Source organism: Calypte anna, chromosome 6 (genome assembly GCF_003957555.1).
Source record: "Calypte anna isolate BGI_N300 chromosome 6, bCalAnn1_v1.p, whole genome shotgun sequence".
In the NCBI taxonomy this organism is placed as follows: domain Eukaryota; kingdom Metazoa; phylum Chordata; class Aves; order Apodiformes; family Trochilidae; genus Calypte; species Calypte anna.
The window spans coordinates 17,247,524-17,268,970 of record NC_044252.1 but is presented as its reverse complement, the minus strand read 5'-3'; the positions used below and the strand labels follow the sequence as shown (position 1 = coordinate 17,268,970).

General features: G+C 38.5%; 1 protein-coding gene across 1 annotated transcript in view; it reads right to left on the bottom strand.

Annotated features, from left to right (window-relative positions):
* Window positions 1-21,447, bottom strand: part of WDFY4 (WDFY family member 4) — a 132,534-nt gene that overhangs the window by 106,293 nt on the left and 4,794 nt on the right. Inside the window, exons 3-13 of the mRNA XM_030453090.1 lie at window positions 21,097-21,200; window positions 19,607-19,753; window positions 19,058-19,247; window positions 17,744-17,933; window positions 16,347-16,507; window positions 15,539-15,991; window positions 13,811-13,915; window positions 12,773-12,963; window positions 8,340-8,950; window positions 6,153-6,246; window positions 920-1,134 (exon numbers count right to left, since the gene is read on the bottom strand). Of these exons, the coding sequence (XP_030308950.1) occupies window positions 920-1,134; window positions 6,153-6,246; window positions 8,340-8,950; window positions 12,773-12,963; window positions 13,811-13,915; window positions 15,539-15,991; window positions 16,347-16,507; window positions 17,744-17,933; window positions 19,058-19,247; window positions 19,607-19,753; window positions 21,097-21,200 (2,461 nt within the window). The remainder of the gene's footprint in view (window positions 1-919; window positions 1,135-6,152; window positions 6,247-8,339; window positions 8,951-12,772; window positions 12,964-13,810; window positions 13,916-15,538; window positions 15,992-16,346; window positions 16,508-17,743; window positions 17,934-19,057; window positions 19,248-19,606; window positions 19,754-21,096; window positions 21,201-21,447) is intronic.

The following is a 21,447-nucleotide window of genomic DNA, read 5'->3' as shown; positions in this document are numbered from 1 at the left end:
AACCCCCCAACAAAACCAAAAAACCCAAAAGGATGAAGAAAGGACGAAGAAAGCAACCAAAAGAGGAAAATAATCAAGACAGAAAGCCAGGCACTTTGGGGCTATAGTGAAAATGCAACCCCAGATTAGCACTCTGGAGACCAACTTTCTTGTTGGATACCAGATTTTAAAGACATCCCAAATAAACCAAGGAATATTATTCATTGTATCACTACAAATATTTGTTTTACTTTACACTTCCCCTTGAAACTGAAAAAATTAAAGGTTTATTTTCTTCAAAAATACTTCTGAATTCTACACACAAAAATCTACATGGTATTTTTTAGAGGGGGGAAGGGAGAAGGTTTTGGTTGTTAGGTTTTGTTTTCTCTTTTTAAGCTTATGTTCCATTTTTGAGTAATACATATCAAATCTTCCACTGCATATCAAGCTTCAACTGGACTCTGATCTCTGTTGAGTACTCTCGTGCCTAGTATTTGTTAGCATTACAGAAAAAATAAATCCTCAAAGTAGAAACAATACAGACTGAAACAAAACTACATGATTTTATTTCTGCATCTGTCATTAACATGAATCCAGTCTAAGAGGAAGTAACTTTTATTCTTTGGTAAACAGCTTCTCCATATGAATATCAGGAGAGAATAATCCCAGTTATTTTATTATTACTTAATTATTTACCATTCATAAATAGCTTTACAACTCCTGCAGAGATGATGTAGCAGAACACTACGGACTCATACAGTCTTGAGTAAGTCATTTAAGCATATAGCCTGTGATCAATATGTAATTAAAACATTTGAAACAAAAGTCTAAGAGTTTTGCTGAATTAGAACAGTACATGATGTATCCAATTATCACAAAAACATTTAAAAGAATTGCACCATTCAAGCAAATTTGTTTTGCAGATAGAATCTGATACCTTAACACATCTGGCTCAATAGCCTGTGATGCAAGCTTCTCAAACACTCTGGTGAGGGGCACATGGAGTGGATGATTCTGACTGCAGAAGGCATCCTGACAGGAAGTTATGATGGTGCTCAGCAAGCCAGATCCACACATCACCTGGCGACTCTTTTCTGACTTCACCAGGGACAGGATATGATCAACCAAAGCACACTGGATTTCCTGTGAGAGCTGAAATGGACACAGAACAGAAGTCAATGAGGCTGGAGGGCTGGAGCTAAACTGCATGGTGACTGATTTTTTTTGTGATTTTTGTTTGTTTGTTTGTTGGTTGGTTGGTGGGGTTTTTTTGTTTTTTGGGGTTTTGTTTGTTTGTTTTTTTGTTTTTTCAGTTGTAAAATCTGAGGGTTAAAAATCCATCCCAGAAAAGAATTATCTATGTCCAGAGACTCAAGTGCATCTGCATGGCTGTGCTATGAAGCTCTGCACTTGAACGGGGTGTGTATATCCGTCTGAGTTGGTGCTCAGCCACCAACAGTTGATCTTCTCTATTGTGACACTATGGTAGTGAAGGAAAATAATCTTCCCCTATTCAAAGAAGGGATCACCATCTGGGGTAGGTTGTTAGCTCCAAGCTAAAAACATAGTAACTCAGAATGTATTTAATATTAAGCATGTGGAGAGTGATATAAACATGATGTACTCTTTTTTTCTAAACATACTGTTCTTAACAAAACTGTATCTGGCTACATTATGAAACACTCAATTTTAAGCACTTCTCTATATGTTTTGTTGAATTTAAGCTTTGCTTCACTAGTAGTCTTAAAGAAGTACCTCAGTTCTCAGAAATTATCTTTGAAGCAATTTGTTCCAAATAAGAAATGGAGCCAATTCCACTGACCTAACAAAATTTCACGAAACACTAATTGTGTATCACATATTTAAACATAAATCCTACAAAGCAAAATGTTTTTCACCTTCAATAATTCTCTAGCTTTCTCATATGCTCTTCTAGGAAATACCTATTATTAATAAATTATTAAAGCAAAAGGCAACAATGTTGGCAGACATGCATAATGGAACACTGGAATTTGATTTTATAACATGGATGAGAAGCAGCTTCACTGGATTTGAAATAAACTAGTTTATTTAGTGCAAAGAGGAATTAAGCTCTTTTGCATCCAGACCAACCTCAAAACCAGAGCAGAACAAATTCAAAACCAACGAGCAACTTATTTTCAAAGTGCTCAGCAACCAGAAGCCCCAACTGCAGCGCTTACACAGTACTATTAGCAAAATTCTATCCGATATACAGAATATATTGGTTTTCTAAGCTCAACAACTTTTTTGGTATCTGCAGGGTGAGTTCTTTGGATAACGTTCTCTTCTCTCTGAATAGCATCCTGTTCCTGTGTCTCATGAACCTCATGGTGAAGAACTTCTTCCTAACATCTGATCTAAATCTCCCCTCTTCAAGTTTGAATCCATTCTCCTTAGTCCTATCACTACCTGACATCCTAAAAAAAAAAAAAAAAAAAAAAAGAAAAAAAAAAAGAGCCTTCTCCTCTCCAGACTGAATAACCCCAGCTCTCAGTCTGTCTTCACAGGAGAGGTCGGATCATCCTCATGGCCCTTCTCTGGACACATTCTAGCACATCTATGTCTTTCTTGTAATAGGAGCTCCAGAACTGGACACAGTACTCCAGGTGGGGTCTCATGGGAGCAGAGTAGAGGGGGAGAGCAGAGGGCAGGGCAGAGGTAAACATATAGGATAATCTTGGGGAAATTGACAAACTGAGCCTCGTTAGGGTTAAACCAATGTGCAACTTGCTGGGAGGAGGAACACTGGAAAAATTCATGCCTAAACAAGAGCTAAAACTAGGGGAACAGGGAGAAGAGGTGGAATTTTTGATAGACACAGGAACTCCTTTCTATGTTTTGAATCAAGAATTGGTATCTGTATTTAGTGACTCTGTAAATGTGACAGGGATTACTGGTCAATCAGAAGAGGCACATTTTCTGAAACCTTTACAACTTGAATAGGAATAACAAATTGGAATACACTGATTTTTTTATTTGCCAAATTCTCCTAAACCCCTGCTGGGTCAGGATTTGTTAGAACAATTGAACTCTAATAGTTTTCAGTCAAGGACAAATAGAATTTAGAGTAAAGGAGGACCAGCTGGATGAAATAATGAGTCTGGCCTTAATGAACTCTGAAAAATCTGTTGAACTGACTCCCAAAACTGAAGAAATTGTTAATCAGGTTTACCCAGGGGTGTGGACTGCCAGCATCCCAAAGGGTGGGAGAAAAAAATATATTGCAGTGCCTACAACAGTAGATCTCTAAGAGGGAGCAAATCTGATATGACAAAACCAGTATCCATTGAAACTGGAAGATCACAAGGGAATAGGGGGACTGATCAATAAATTTCTAAAAAATGGGCTGTTATAATATGTGGATCAGAACATAACAACCTAACATTGCCAGTGTAAAAGCCAGATGGAACTTAAAGGGAAGTGCAGGATAAATAAAATTGCTAAGGATCTGCACCCTGTGGTATCTAAGCCCTATACTCTGCTTACTGAACTAAAGTATAATTAGGTATGGTTCTCTGTATTGGACCTACAAGATGCATTCTTCTTCTTCTCCTGGCATTTGGCCAAAGAAAGTCAGAGGCTATTTGCCTTTCAATGTGAAAACTGTACCACAAGTAAAAAAAAACAGCTTACTTGGACAGTATTGCCCCAAGTGTTTGAAAACAGTCTCACAATTTTCAGAGTCCAGTCATCCTGGGAACTTGAAATGTGGGATCCTCCCCCTGGGGAGGGAGCACTTCTACAATACCTGGATGCTTGATTGCATCCAATGAACTGTTAGCTTACTGAATTTCCCAGGACTAAATGGTTATCAAGGCTCTCAACAGAAAGACCAAACGGCAGGTGATGTACCTTAGACAAGAGCTATCTGGAGGACAATGTGAAATTTGAAACTAATGGAAAGAGGCAATCTGTAAAACCCCTCTTCCTCAGATGGAGCTAAGGAGCTAAGGACCTTTCTAGGAATGACAGGTTGGTGCCGAGTATGGATTTACAACTCTGTGTACTCTAGTTGACCAGACCTGAGTCCCTGGAATCCTGGCTCATGGACAGTAGGAGCTGTGTGACATGAGGTGTCCGAAAGGCTGGATGTGTGGTCCCTCTATTGGAGGGGTACAACCACTGGCTAAAGGTGGCATCATGCATTGCCCAGGTCACCTAAAGGTTGACACTGACCAAGGAAGAGGTAACAGATTGGCTGCTTGTGAGGCTAAAAAGGCAACAGAAGAAACAAAGGGAAAGCAGGTTTTGGCCTTGATGTCAGAGAAGAGAAGTAAGATTCTAGATGAACAGGGAATTGCTCAGTATTTCAAATCCAATCAGAATTCATACAAGAATGAGGAGGGCAGATTCCTTCCAAAGGCTGGGCCTACTTGAGTGATGGCAGGATTGTGGTGCCTGCTAATCAAGTATGGAGAATTGTTAGGGAAGAGCATTATAAGACACACTGGGGAGCAGACTCTTCATATAAATTTTTGAATCAGAAATTAGGGAAAAACCTGTGTACAATAATTCAGCAAGTGACCTAGTAGTGTGAAATATGCCTGAAAAACAATCCTAGTACAGGTAATTGAGTTAAATTAGAGACCACCAGAAAGGAAAAATGCCAGGACATCATTGGCAAATTGATTTCTCTGAACTCCCAAGGAAAGGGGGTACAGATATTTGTTGGTACTTAGAAGTGCCAACAGAGAAGGTTGGCACCTTCTCTGGATGGCCAGAGGCAGACCCTTGCCAAACTACTAAGGCAAGGGAAGTCTCAAAGATACTCTTAGATGAAATTATCCCTAGGATTGGGATACCCTCATGAATGTCATCAGACAGGGATTTTTTACAACCCATTTTACAGCAGAAGTCATACAACAAATTAGTAAGGTGTTGGGCATTCATTAGGGATTAATTGGCAGTTATATACCACTCTATTTTTTTTGTGGGTCATTTGATTACAAACTCTTCAGGACTGTCTTGGGCAAGTGCAGTGGTGTTTTGGAAGTTGAATCTATTTTTTGCCTGTTACCATAATTGGAGAATGAAAACCTTCCTATCCTTGTCCCAGTTAATCAGCCTTTTGGGTGGATTTTCTCCTCTCTGTCCCACAGTAGGGGCAGAGGATGACCAAAGGGAGGCCTGGTTGGTACCAGCTGGGCCCAAACCGTGACAAGGACATCTTAACTCTCAGACAGTGTCTGTGTCAGGACCCCCTGTAACAGTGGTCCCAGTTTGCCTGACCTGTTGAAAGCAGCAATACTAAACAGACACTGTTAGTAATGATTTCTTGAAAAAGAAGTAAAGACTTGAAAAAGAAGAAAAGATGACTGCACTTCAATACATAACTGAAATTGCTAGAATTTGTGCTCTCACCCTTCATACTTTTAAAGAACATTGCCATCTACTGATAGTCTGAGAGGCTCTCATATTCCTCAGCCTTAGAACCAACCCTGATTGGTATTTTCTTAATGACACACTTTCTCATCCAATTTGCCATTGTATTTTTTTTAAACAGAATTAATTACTGTAATTAAAAAAAAATTCACTAACTGCAGGCTTGGTTCCACTACAAAGAGTTGGGATGTGCAAGCAGTTAGTTGCACTCTTACCTTCCCTAGCTCTGGATGAACAATGTGATTTTATTTAAATCCCTCTGAATGCAACTCAGCTGTATCCAAGTATTTTAGACCAGATAGTAGATCTGTAGACCCAGTGTGGGCAATACACTCCTCTAGGCAATATACTCCTCCAGAATTGGTGGGTGTAGGGAAGGTTTGACAAAGCAAAGTAGATTCTAAACTGCACTGAAAGTTCATGGACTTTCAGGACTTACTAACCAGAGTGTTCTGGTTGCTATGTCCATTAGCAATATTTTAAACAGCTTTAAAGGGAATTCTGCACTTCTGTCTTTGCATTAATTAGTATGGGAACAAGACCCATGCCCTGCATCAGACAGGTATGGAAACAGCCAAAAGGATAACCAAGAGCCTTTTTTGTTCTTATATCTGTTGACTCAGTGAATTTTGTGCTGTTCATCCTGACGGTGATCTAGGAAAATATTAACACTTCCACATCTGCAAAGAGTAAGCGGTTTGTGGAAACGAATTTGCAGAGAAGTAGCAGACACTGTTTACTTGGCTTTTTTTTATGTTCAGACTCACCTGAGCGTGTCCCTCTTTGTACAGCTTTGGCAGCAACCTCACCATAACACAGACAGCACCTGGATGTACAATGGAGCAATCTTTCATTTCCCACCTGCAGGAAATAGATCCATAAGACTTATCACAATTATTATTAACAAAAATAAAAGAAGGCTCAACAATGTATCCAGCAGAGTACAGCATTAAGTCCTCCTAGCAGTAACTAGACTCAGCATTTGAAACTAAGCAAACAGTGCAGATGACCTGAACACCTGCAAGCCCCCGTAGAATAAAAAAGACAGGACATAACCTGCTCATAAGCTCACATCTCAGGAACCTGCATATTCAACAGCATCTTGAAACAAACCTTGTCTCTGAAGATATTTTCAGTGCAGAGAACAGATAACCAAAAGGATCTGTCTGATTCATGAGTCCAGAACTAGTCTTACATTTTCTGTTTTCAAGCACTTTGTAACTGTTCAGACAATAACTTCAGTACTTTCAACCCACAATTTCAATAAGCTGAGATAGAATATCTTGACGAAATTACTATTCCACCCTTTCCTTCCAACACCAGAACCTGCCTACTCTTGGAAAAGGAATTAAAAAATCTGTTTTCTTTTTTGCCATGTTTCACCTTTGTACATTTAGGTACAGGATGGAACTGAGGCACCAGAAAAGACTTCAAAAATTAAGCCACAACACAGCAGCACCTCTACTTTAGGCACTGTGGGCTCATCGTGTTCAGAGTATAATCAGCATTTCTGTGTGCAACTCTGAACTGGAGTTGTGATATGCACTGTCAGAAGAAACATCTGTCCCAAAGACAACTCATGAGAAAAGCAACATCTGTAATTAAATTAAAAAAAAAAAAAAAATCAAAAACCCCACAAAAAAAAAACAAACAACAAAAAAGTAAAGCACAGTATGCTTTATAGACTGTATAAACTAAGGCTAAAACAGTGAGCAGTAAAAAAAATCTTTTACAAGGGACCAAAAGGAAGTAAAAAAAAGCTGTCATTAGCATGTGAATCACTTCCAAAGAGGCTTATCTGAGACCTCAGAGCATCGAGTTATGTGTAGAACACTGCCACACAGTGTCAAATAATTCTTACTGCACCCACAAGAAAGAATGAAAGAAATCACTCATTTGCAGTATTTTTTTGTGTAATGAATCAAAAAAAAGCTCATAAATATTAATAAATACAATAAATATTTATTGACACAGCAGCTCCAGTGTGGACATGTACACCTGCACTTGACATGAATGTGAATGAGTTTTTAAATGTTAAACATGAGAAAAGTACACACTGAAAATACACTCTATTCCTATGTCCACCCAAAAACCTTAGCTCCCTTTGAAGAGAAAATTCTGGGCCTACTGGAATCAGAAGACTCAAAATTTACAGTCTCTTTTCTGTGGCTGTGCTCCCCAGAGCAAGTTCATTTTTAGCCTAAGCCACAGTATTCAAGGACTGACTTTCCAAACTTCCAGTCCAGGTCAAACTTCCATCTATAGCACTGACTTAAATCCAAGGTAGAGCTACAGACACCTGATGTGGAAGAAGACCTCACAAGTTACAGTATGCAGGTTTTTCAGAACTGCTTCACAGGACACAGCTGCATAGATTTTTGACGTAGTCTTAACTACCTGCAAAATATATATAATTTTATACAATTCTTCATTATATGGGGCAGGCAGCATTACTATTCCTTTTCCAATTTTTTTCTACTTCAGATATATTGGATGTATGAGGGAGAGTGTGTATGTCTGCGCATGTGTGCATGGGGGAGCATTTAAAATGACATAAAATACTATTTATTGTTAATCTACCAGATGACTGGAAACAGCTTTCCACATAATTGAAAAAGTTAAAATCAGCTGAGGCAGATTCAAGCAGAGACAAAATGCAAAATTCAGGTCCCAGCAATTCTTTCCTTAGGGCTCAGTCCTGCTCCCACTCTGTGTGTGTCAGAACCTCCAGCACAAACTCTGCAGCTCTTGGGGGGGGTCTGTCCCACTGCTCCACTGAACACTAATGCCCCAACATTTACCTTTCAAAAAGAGATTATTTCTGCCATCTGTAGCCTGGGAGTTTGGACTGAGGCACAGATGTGTTTCTTCTAGTCAGACTATATACACTTTACCTCAGTTAACCTCAGTTTACTACCTATCAGTTGTACTTATTTTCTGTAGTAAATACTTACTTATCTTCAGGATTTCCCCATAGCCTATAGGCAGAGATTGGTAATTTGTTTCCTGGTCTTTGGAAAGCAATGAAATGTTCTTCTTGAGCTTGGGGTCCCTCCTGAACATCTCTTGATGTCTCTCTGATCTCTGGCCTTCTCTCCTTGAAATAGTTCTCCTGATGGAGGGTTCCTTTGGCCATGTGATCAAGAAAATTCAGAATCCGTATGCAGTTCTTTAGCCACATTGGGAAAGGTTCTGAAATACAGAAAGCTGCATCCAAGAATTCTTCAAAAGTCCTTGTATTCTCAAGGCTCAGGGGGATTTGCCATTCCCTTTGTGTACCGAAGCATCCAAGTGACCCGAGATCCTCTGCCATCTTTTCAAAGAGACCATTCCTCTGGAAAAAATTGCTGTTGACAAAGTCCAGGTGCAGGGCTGCTGTTATCCCCTTAAGAATATAGAAAACAAGCTCCAATATGCAGTTCTGTCCAACTGCTGACCACAGCCCAGATGGAGGGTCCTGCAATGCACCTTCCATGTCTGAGAGAAGGGACAGGAGGCCATGGAATCCGCTGCAGGTTCTGAAAGCTGAATGGCTCTTGGGACTCTCCAGTATTCTCAGGAGTGACTGCAAACATTGGGAAGACAGAAGAAATATGAAGAAATTAAACCAAGAGACAAAGAAGCTTTATTCCAGGTATATACCAAAATTCTTTCACTGAAATTTTACTCTTTGAAGACAAAAAAACCCACAACTTGGTCAATGTCGCCACTGCACAACTTTTCTCTTCCCCTCCCCCATGTATGCAAACAAAAAAAACCAAAATTTGAATGCACCCTCAGGAGCAACCTATGAGATCAGCCAGATAGGTAGGGAACAACGCTCACAGAACTAAGCAAAGTAACCCTATTTCCTGCATTACATATCCGAGTCAGTTTGGCCAGAGATAGTTTCAGACCCTTAGCTACTCTTCCATCTGTCTTCTCAGACTCTTTCAAGAAATCTGCCTTTGCCTAAAATAAATGAAATCAGAAATGGAATTGTAAACAACTTCATACAAAAACTGAGAAGATGACACAACTTTCTCTTGGCAAGTCTTCCTATATCCCTGAATACATGAGCCCCTACACCAAAATTTTGCTCACATGACCAAGCAGCCCCTTTCCCAAGAGGCATTGTCACTGGATGGCCCAAAGAATACTGCAAGCAGCAGGCTATTCTTATTAAGAAAGGCAAGAATATTTCCTTTTCTCAGCAGAGGTTTTTTTAAACTTTGCACAACACTTGGAGGGAAAAGGGCATAGTCAGATCCCAAGATAATGAAGTAACTAGATTTTCTGCAACTTCAATGGACTTAAAGCTGATTAAAAGTGAGTGCCACCTGACAATATTGCACAAGCATAAAAACCAGCCTATATCACTTGTAAATTTTGAATGCTTATGGACTTGCATTTTTAAAACAAATCTAGAAGAGTCATTAAGGTGTAGTGGTGGAAATGAAATTAGTGAGAAAAAAGAGCATGAAAAGAAACAGACGACTGCATTTGAGTAGAATCCATCCTAGGTGTTTGGTATGTTGAGCAATTCATTTTGTATATACCACAGAATAACAGAATCATTGGAGTTGGAAGGGACCTCTAGAGATCACTTATATTCAGCTCCCCAGACAGAATCTTGTCAAATGCTTTACTCTAAGGACAGTTGGCAGATGCATTGCTAGAAACACTTTTTTTGTTGTTTTTTTCTCTATGGTCATTGACTGTTTTATAATCCAATTTAGCCTTTTGATCTAGAAGTGCTCTGTGTTCCACTCATGATTCCTCAGCTGCTTGCTTACTAATGAGTTTATATACTGTTACATTCCAATGGTTCTCTCTTAGAATTTCCTATATTTTTCCTTCTAAGGAAACAATAACCTCTTCACATTTTTTGGTCAAGTGCTTAAAACAAAATCACTGAACTGCAAGCAAGACTTTAAACACAGATTTAAGAGCAGTACAAGGCAGAGTAGTGTATAGATTGGTTAGCGACGCACAGGTACCATCAGTCCTCTGTGTCAAGTCGAGGAAAATCAAATTCATGTAGAGATCCATCTACAAAAAAAGCTTAACTTCTTTAACTCAATGACAAGTTTACTTAAAACAGTGATGTGGTATTACAGAAGGTTGCTGGAGCAATGGATTTAACCTAGAATATGATGTCATATCAGTGTTTCAGATAGTGATAAATAAGGTCAGTATGAATGATTTCAAATAGTGCTGTAGAAATGAGAGCTTTGAAGGCTGTGCCATTTCCAGATTCACAGACCAGTTGAATTTAGGCGCCTTTGAGAAATCTAGCCCTAAATTAGTATTCTGTATTCAACACTGCCTCCTATCTCTACCTGCAGTAAGAGTTAAAGGCTCCACCTTGAAGCTAGAAAATAATTTGTCTTCATGTAGAATTCAAAGGAGGTTGGCCTAAGCCTGCACCAAGGAGATCATTATCATTAGCAGATTTGGTTTTTTTGTATACCTACACTTTCACATGTAGTCCTTTGCATTGTCCTCAGGTGCAAATGGTACCCACAGTGTGGTCCTGAAAATTCTAAATTTTAGTTTGCACTTTAGTCTCTTTCATTTCTACTGTTTCACACTGAGTCAGTGTATCTAAGTTCTGGTTCTGGTCCCATCAGCTTTGAGAACTCCTATTTCCATATGTCCACCCATATGGATTAAGTTGTAATGGAGACATATGTAATTCATTTTTCTTCTTTGCCATGGCTCTACATCTTATTTCTGAAGCAATGAACTTGTTTTCATAAACAGCTTTTGGAAAAACACAAATACAATGCTCTTTCAGGCACAGTGAACTTTTAAATTGAAGGCTGTACCTTTTCACATGGGAAAGGTTTAATTTTACTTATAATGTTTCCCAACAGATATCAAATTAAAGAGGTTCACTTCACAACCTGCCAAAGAGGAATGCTTTCTAATATAAATATATCTCCCTGTAATGGGATTTAGGACTGTGAAAAAGGGGGAGGGGGAACCGAAGGGGGGGAGGAAACTCCATTGCTGTCATTCAGTTTTGCATGATAATGTATCAAACCAAGCAGACACTTCTGAAAAGGGAGTAAATTTAATAACTCAGAGTTGAAGTTGTCAGGATGGCTTTATCACACTTCAAGAAGGTCAACAGTAACCACATTTTCTCCAGCTGTAACTTAGTGAGAATTTAATCGCCTGTGAGCTAGTATTCCTGTCCTGAATCTATAAAACTGATGTCTGCTGGAAACTCCCTAACTCAGTTAACATTAACAGAATTTAATTCACATTCCATTATTTGTTATTCCTCATAATTGTCCACGTGCTGTGCTGGAATATGGCAGTGCTAATTACATTTGGTCTCAGGCTTTAACAGCTAAATATATATTAGCATATCAATCTAAATTTGTGTGTAACACAATCACAGTCCCAATGGATGTAGATAATAAATTCATTTGCTTACATTATGCTTTGATACAGTTATCATTTGTCAAAATTAGACACTGAAGTTGCATTTATTTTCATATTAGTTTGGACATAATACCCGAATTTCCACAAATATTGTTAAAGTATACTGCTCCAAATTAAAGCTATAAACTTTGTCACATTTTTGGTTTTTTGTGTTTGTTTATTTGTTTGTTTTGAAGTAACATAGTTCTTTAATCACAGAAGCACCTTTTGATGAAAGGTGAACTCAGTTCATACCTGGCAGAGAAGCTAGAATGAAACTTCAAATCAGTGCTTACAACACTCCTGCTTTTCATTTTGAGGTCTATGATCTAAACAAAAATAAAGCACACTGATTCTTTCTCCTACTTCATCGCTTATGGATCAGACCTTCTGCATAAACAGAGGTTATGAATAGTTCTAATTTCTTCCTCCAAACATTCATAGGACTCCTTCTTTCCATTATCTCACATCTCTTTTTCCCTGACACTGGTGTATGTGAGAGATGAAGAAATTAAGGATGGTGAAGTTTTAGGCTTGGAAACTTATCAGAATCAAGCTGTTCATCTCATGCCTACCTTGCCCCGTACAGTGTTATACCCTTACCTTTTCTCACATCCTCCCTCCACATCCATTCTTTCATTCAGATTTGTTTCTCCTTTTTCTGTCGCATTAGACAGAATTGCTCATACAATTGTGTCTTTTGCCATTTCCATTTCTTCATTGTGCATTGCTATTTAAGTCTTTAAAACACTTCACAATCTGATACTGAGAGGAGGAGTCGGTCAAACTCGTATCACTAAAAACCAAAGTGCCCATTTTACCTGAATCAAAAATCAGTCCATGGCTCTTTTTCTCTTCTGCACTTACCTTCTTGGAAAAAAAAACAGCGCTAGGGGACAGACTGAGAACAATTTGTCACAAACCAAGCAGTTTTCAAGAAAACCACAACCAAACGGGAAGCCATATTAATTACCTTCAGCAGATCTAGTTTTAGATGTAATTCCCCTTGAGTAGAAGAACAGAGGGCCCCAATAATAATGCTCATATATTCTTCATAGTTGAGAACTGAGAGCTGCTCCAAGATGCTTAGAGTAGCACTCCTGTAGCACTCATCATCCAAAAATATCTTGAGATATGGCACCATTCCATAGTCCTTCAGAACAACTGGGGACAAATACAGTACTGTTTGTTACTTAATCTATCCTTTAATTGTAGCTTTCACAGGCAGATTTTTAGTGTTGGCATGAAGCAAAACATTTCTACAAATACAGCAGGAGAGGCAAGAAGCACTTGTAAGCTAAAGACAAGACAAACTGAACAGCATAAGAACAACTAGGGGTAAAGTGATGAATAACCAGAGTTTCTAATCATCAGAGATGACATCTTCCCAACACAATAATGACTGAAAAGGGAAAGGTGTCATTATTTTTCACCCTAAACATCCCTTTATTTTATGAAGGGGACTGTTTGAGAGTTTGCGATAACATATTTGCACTGTGTAAGGTGCTGCAAACATGATGATTCTAGGATTCAAGAGTGAATTTAGTGGATTCCAGTATTCAAGAGTTCATTTTCATATTATTATAGTCCAAAAGATTCCCCATGTGTACCCTTCTTAGGTATGCCAGGACTAAATGTATGAGCATTACCCAGCATGCATTTGATTCCATCAAGACTTCAAAGATAGATATTGCAGAAGAAAATCTGAACAAACAATACACAAAACTCACATGTACAGTTGTTTTTTCCACAAGGTAAATTTGTGTTTTCTGTGTAAACACTACAGGAGTATCCACATGGATGAGAAGCAGAGTAACTACTGGGATAAGGTTCATTTTGAGGAATAAGTATTTTTGCCCCCTTTCTTTCTGGTGTAAAATTGTTAGTCCTACAATTCTAGATTTTGTCCTCCATTTTTCACTGAGGCATAGAAGTTGTTGTTTCTCAGGTGCATTGTGGCCACTTATCACCAAATATCACAAAGGTAATGCAGTCATATGTCATTTCTTACCAGTATTCCTCACAGACCCTGCTGTAAGGGCAGCCACCATCTTCAGCATCATGGCATTTAATTCCTTCTCAATGCCTTCTTCCGGATCAGGCAGATGGGTTCCAGCTGTCAGTATATTAAGAGACATAATGCAATTTATATAAGACATGGCTAACTGTAGCTAAAATATATTTGAAACAGAAAATAGAAGAATATTTGAAACAGAAAAGAAAACAAGTTCTCCAGCAAATTTTAGTTTTCTCTGAAGTATTACTTACAGCCTGTACAAACCCTGAAATGAGCAATAACATACAGACAGGACATTTTCTAGTCATCAGAGTCTAGTCTGGGGTTGGGAGATACAGATCTAATTCTATGCTCTGAAGACCAAATCTTCTGTAGAACTATAGCTAATACTGGTAGCGATAATGCTTCTACTTCCCAACTGATGTAGTGTTACCAGACTAGTGATGCCTGGTAGGAACACATGGAAATGAAATAATGTTACAGATTATGGCCTATGAAGTGGCAAAATATTACAACAACAAAAAACATTTCAATACTTAAACTAAAAGTGAAGAACAAACCTTGCCCCTCCCACCCTCCCAGCATGGTTAAAGGCAAACATTTCCATGATCACACAGTAGCTTATTTATAAATCTAAAAGTCTTGAAGCCTGAAGGCTCTAGAAACCAAAAGAGGGAAGTGGTGATCACTTCACACAGTGTTTTTCCACCTGTTACTCTTCATCAGTGTGTCAAAATTTACAAAACACAGTCATTCAATCCCTCAATTTAGATCGATGAGTGATCTAAAACAGTGAAATGAACGCAAAGACATCAAAATGCCAATGCATCAGTCCATATGCAAAAAGTACATTTCAAGAATCTTTTGTATTTATCTGGATAATCATTGTCTAGGTACTTTTGTACAAAACTCTCAGTCTCTGATATCAAGAATACAAAAATAAGTGTCCTTGCAGGTAATGGGTGCCTGCACTCCAGAACTTCTGTTGCAATTCCTTCTGTTGCTTAGAACAAATGTGTATAAATAATTCAGTTGTCCTTGCTGCATCAGAAGTTATACCTGGTACTTTGAGTCCCCGCTCATATACTAAGTCACTATTACAATGATATTTAAAGTCATTTCCCAATTCATATAACAAAAAAAAATTTTTCCCTTGTTTAAAATAACAGTAATAAGCCTTTAAATATGTTTCAGTTCATATTTAAGTCAGTTGTTTGCCACAGTTGCCACACCAGGACTATTACCCTCCTGTTTGCATAACAGAGGATAACTGTATCAGATGCAAATGGCTGGTAGCAATTGTGGGTAATACATAGCCAAAATTCAGGAAACTGCTTTCCACCACCAGTCCTCAGGATTAAGTATTATTTTCAGAGGAACTAAGCACTGTGGAAAACTCACTCTCTTCTCCACTCTCATGCTGTCATGCTGGAGAACTCCAAATTAAGAACTGTTCAGAAGTGTAGGCTGAAAGGTACACTTGAGAATAATTCATCGTACACTGGTGTAGAATAGCCCAGAATTGTTTAGGCTCATGAATAGAACAATGCACAACTAAAATTTCAGAAAGTACCCATCTTTATGTCAAGAATTTAGGCCATTTAGCTTGAAGACAAAATCTAGCTACTCAGTACAGACAATCTGTAGACTGCAGAAAGAAATTTATTCCTTCCTATTGATCTGCACACTTCAAAAGTCATTTTGAATGACATTAAATTGTACCTGATTTCCTCAGGATCTTGGCTTGCTTCCTCAGATATGCCAGCAGAAGGCCTAAGAGCCCAGAGTCACGGAATATGTCACTGAATAACACGTCCTTCTCGGTCATGCTGAGAAGGCACCGGAGAGCTGTCAAGGTGCAGAATGGCACCGTGTTTTCTTTTATCAAACTCTGAACCTTCTTCAAAATTTCATGGGGGACATAGGACAGTTCTAGCACTATCGACTCCACCAGTCTGAAGAACTGGACTTGGACTGGGTGTGGTTTTAAATGGATTACATCAGTAAACTGGCTGATAGGCTGCAGCGTCCATTCCAGAACAAAGAAGTTCATTGTGTTCCAGGCCCATATGGTACAAATTGCTGTCAATATTCTTCTACACAGGTGCTGATCATTACTTTTCTGGAAAATGGACTGCAACACCTGAAAAGCCTGGAGGTTTTTCACTGTCATTCCTGTGGGATAAAACCAAGTGAGATTTTTTTACATCAATGTTATTTAAGACTACAAGCATCATAACAATAATAATGTTAAATCATGTTTGAGAGTAGAAACAGAAGTCACAGACACAAAGGATGTGATTGGGAGGCATGGTCTCATCTTTGGTTCAGACTCTACAGATGACACAGTTCAGTTCCATGTAGGTAGCCTTCTGGTTCCTGCAATGTGAGGTACCTATAACTTTCTGATCTATTTCTTACTCCTTCCACCATCTTAAGACAAACTATTAATAGTTTAATTTTTCTATGAGCCACCTACATAGCCACATATTTAGAAACATATAAATATATATATACACATATACTGTACCAGATGACCACGTTCGTTCAAAATCAAAGTGTGGTAGTTGAGGGTTTACAATATTGCCTGAAACTTTCAATTCAGTTTTCCCACAGGTTGTAAGGCAAGTCAGCATGTCCAAGATCTCATCCAAATAGGGGTCTCCTTCATTTTGCTCCAAACTCTGGCATCTGGGAACAAAATTCAGGACAATCATATGTTCATGCCTTCATAATACAAACATTTTAGATATATTACTGAGTACCAAGCACATCCATTTTACTCACTGCTCCTTTATCTTACTTCTGTGACTTGTTCAACCATCTTGCAAACAGCAATTTGTGACCACGGTCACATATTCTGAATCAGAATAAAACAAAACTGAAGAAGAAAACTGAAGTGACATTGAAAGAGTGTTCTGAAGAAAAGGAAGATAAATGTTGGAATGTACTTAAGAAAAATACATCTCAACACAGGTTATTTAAAAGGGAAAAACAATCTGTGGTTACTAAAGAAAACATCACCAAAGAAACCCAAAACTTTTTCCAGTTTTCAGTTAAAAATTCTGTTCCACCCAAAAATGATCAGAAATCATACTCACCTATTTATATCTTTGGTTTTTTAACTCAAATCCCAATCCTCTAGATACAAATTACAAAATATCCTTCTTCAGTCTAACGTACTGATCAGGGACCAAAGTTCTTGCAAGTGTCGGAAAAGTACAAGAAAGGTAAAGCCAGAATGGAAACAAAATAGATGAGAAGATCTGGAGATGCTCTCTTCATTAGATATTAAAGGAAACCAGAACAAAGCTCCTAAGAACTTCTGGGGAAGTGGTATAACATAGTGTTTTGACATAGCAAACTCAAAGCCAGGCTAGAAAATGCAGGGAGACGAGGAGACTGAAAAATTCTACTTTATACCCTTGATTAGGATAACTAGTGGAGATGTGTTCTGGTATGTTCATATTCATCTCAGTTATGAAGAATGTTATCATTTCAGATATAAGTTTGGGTGGGCTCCTTTGTTTGACTGTTTTCTGCACAGCAGAGATCAGCTTTGCCTCCCTAGGTGACTGCGCTCCTGGATCGAGAGTTCAGCTTCACTGAACATTCACAAATGTTTCTGACCTACACTCCCCCAAGTACGAATTGCTGAAGAATCTTGTGTTTGGAAAGTCCCTATCCCATCTGTAGGTTAACTTCTCCTACTGTACTTTTCTTTTATGGTTTCAGCAGAAGAAGGTATGTACTGCTTCCATTCCTAAAATAGCAATGAAAGACCCAATATCAAAGTCTGGTTTTACTGGTTTTACATATGCACAAGATAACCTACGTGATTTGTATTTTAAAGAAGACCACCGTGCTTTCTGAAAATGAAAAAAAGTTTTATTATCCTCTAGAAGCCCACTGAAACACTCTGCTTACCTCAGCAAAATTTTCAGCAGGAGTTGGTAGCCACCATTATTTTCAAACTCCATTAATAAAGCTGATGATATGGGATAAGAATCTTTCACAAAGCACAAGACAATACTGGCAGCTTCACACACATCACAAGCAGGTAAGGTATCAGCCAGTTTAAAGAGATTCTGAGCAGCTATTTTAATGCAATCTGCAGCTGTGGAAAAAAAGTACAACTTGTATTTAAGAACTGATAGTCATACAAGTTCAAAGTTACTAAAAAAATGGAATAACAAATTTGAAAATTAATTGCCAGCAAAAGAGGAATCAGGTAATTCTTTCTCTAAAAAGAAAAGACAAGACTATATATGAACATCACACTCATTTCAGAGGCTCGACGAAGAGCAGTTCTGGTTTTAAAGTGGCATGCACATCTTTGCTTAACCCTCAGAAGCTGATTCAGTCTCAGGAGTATAAACTTCCAATCCACCCACTCACCAAAATTCACATACAGGGAGCTGTCTGAGTACAAGGTAAGTAGAGGCTGATTTATATAACTGTCTTGTACCAAGTCAATCACACATTCTGTGCAAAGTTCACAGATTAATCCTTTTTTCAATTAAACATATGTAGTGGGGTATGCACATCTTCCTCTGAGTAATGAAGCCTGTTTTTCTTGTCCAATCTGATGTCCAGTCCTTCCAGGACAGCTTCAAAATGTCTAAACAATATTTTGTTTAGATATTTTTTCAAAATGTCTAAATAGTTTAGTAGTTTCTCAGTCTTTTAATCTCATCCAGGAAGAAAAAAAATATTTAAAAAAATTAAAGTATCTCTTGTCACTTCATGGTAACTCAAGTGAGTTACTTCATGACAACTCAGTTTTGACACTGTCAGGAACATGGTGTGATCCTGGGAGAGCCCTACACAGGGACAGGAGCTGGACTTGATGATCCTTCTAACTCAGCATATTCTATGGTTCTACAATTCTATGAATTCTGGCAATGCCCTCAAACCTGTATTTAGAGTGTGAGTGAACCTTAAGCTCACACATTCAGTCATACAGCTTAAAAACTTTTATACATCTTGTCCTCACCTACATCATTGTGATCAGGTAAGATTAACTCCTGCATGTAATTTTATTTTTGTCTAGAAAATAATTCCGTTTCTAGATGGCTATAAGTACTAAATAGAGTGTGTAGAAAGCCAAGAGCCTGTGCTTTGCAGTTGACTGACTAACAATGATGTAGAGATAAAAATCTGTCCCAGGGTGACTCTTCTTGAGAATTCATTCCCAGTAGAGCCATGAAAAGGAGAAGAAGACAAATTATTAAACCAAACCTTGTAGGTACACAATGCTGGTTTTTGTCTGAGCCTTTGAAATTGTTTTCAACACACGGCCTGTAGGTACTTTCCAAGAGTGGCTACACTGGTCCCAGAGGGAAGCAGTTGCTATAATCAATGACTGAAGCTTATCAGCTGCCAGAAGTTCCTCTACAGCTTGTTCCTCTTTGTACATGTTAAGCATTATCTGAAAAGTGAACAAACATCAGCTACAAGAAACACTCTACAAATATCTGAGAGATGAAAAAAAACCTCATTGTGGGAAGGGACTGGAGGGGGTGGGGTTGGGTTACTAATGCCAGGAGAAAGGATGAAATGAACAAGTAAAACTACAGCTAGGATATTCTCAATGGATTTTTTTCCTACTTACAAAGTCATGTTTTATTTAACAAAAGCCCCAAGATATAGCAGAGTCATCTTAGTTTAATTTCTGTCCCAATTTACTCCTTTTTTTTCAGCAGTTTGAATTGATCAGCAGCTAAAAACCTAAGCAAACAGTGAACATCTGAACATCTGGGAAAATGAACTCCCACAGCTACATCTCACCTTAACAAGTATTTCCTGAGTTTGAGTGTCATCCTCACTTGTCCCTCCATCATGACTTTTTCCCTTCAGAGGAAAAGCAAAGAACAGGTACAGGCACTGCATCAGAGCAGCTGGAAGGCCAGATCCAATCATGGTCCACATAGTTCTCTAAGTAAGGAAAATAAAAATCAGTCCATCCAGAAGCTGACTGCAGTTTCCTTGTGTTTTTATACACTGAGTTTAGTCATGGCAGACCGAAGAACTACTCGAGCATTTCATCCTTACCAAGGACACACAAGCACAGCAGTCTTATAGTATTGCTGCACAAATCCACTTTGCAAAACTAAACACACTCACCATGTGTTGCTATAGCTGTTCCCAGGACTTTCCACTCCAGCTGAGCTACTGCTTTGACAGATACTTATGTCCTGGATAAGGAGACCTACAGCTGATGTAACATTCAACCTTGAGAACTAACTAGCAGCTAAAGCAGCAGTAAACCCAGGGACAGACAGTGCCCCCTTTATCATTAGTTCACAGGACACCCTGCAGCTCTAGAGGCCTGCTATGCTAAAAGCATGAATTCACCATTCCCCGCTTGACCCAGTATAGTGGCAATTAAGGTATAGCACCTTTGCTTTTGTGACATAGTGACTAATGGCACAAACATTTATATTTTATATAAAGCAAAAGATACTCTTTCTCCACAATGTTTCTTAATACCATATTTCATTCCATCTTTACTACTGCTGTGCCCAGCTGACAGAGGAATCCTGATATGCCTGCTTGGCATTCAATAATCAAATCAAAAATCAGCATCAAATCAAACAGAAGAATGAGGCTTTTGTGAGTATGTGTGCTACAAAAAAATAGTGATGTCTTAAATCTGTGAAAAACACAAACCTCATCAGGTTCATCACAACCAACTGAATACAATTTTATAGAGCTCCTTATGACACAGAACATGTCCGCTAGAAGCTGAGAGTAAGATTTTATTTTATCTGTATTTGAATAAGGATGAGACAAACTACTCAGCTGAATGTCAAGGATAAATGCACCCTGATGCCTGTCAGGAGGCTGAGCTGCTGATGCCAGACTGCATTCAGGATGTCTGTATAAGTACAGTTTGTGAAATGCTTTGAAATGCTTCAAAATGAGAGGCTGTCAGGCTGGAAAATCCACCCACAACATTATCAGACAGACACTGAAAAAAAAAAAAATCATCTGCCTGGTGATCAAACCAAAAAGGGATCTGAAAGCATAGGGCACTTGTTTCTCTCTTTTAGAAAAGCCTGAACTATAACCCTGGTGGTGTATCCTCTAGCTGACTGTATACCCTGGGCATACTGAAGCACAAAGTGCTGAGGATAAGACAAACTTTATGAGACTTGGGTGTTCCAGTGTTGGGATGACTATCCAGCTTCTCTGAAATAAAACCAAAACAAAACAAATAACACAAACAAAAAAACCCCACACAATCAAAAAAGCCCCTTTGTAGTAACTTTTCTTACCAAGTCAGTCTGTGAGAGCACATACACAGCTTTCAGGAGCAAATGGACATCTTTTGCTTCCCCCTTCTGTTGCAGCAATTGGTCCAAAGCCAGACGAGCTTCCTCTGTTAAAACAAAACCATCAGATTTCAATTCCTCAGTGAAAGATGAAAATGTTGCACCAGTCTTTTCTTAACACTTCTGACAAATTTTAATAAAATTACAGTACCGATAGTCCACTGAAATTAATAGAAGAACATAACAGGATTCTGTTTCAGGCTTCAGTCAGTTCATGTAAACTGCTTCATACTGCTAAGCTTCAGTGGTAAACCAGCTCAGTTCATGAAGTCTGCCAACAGGCCACTGTGAGGA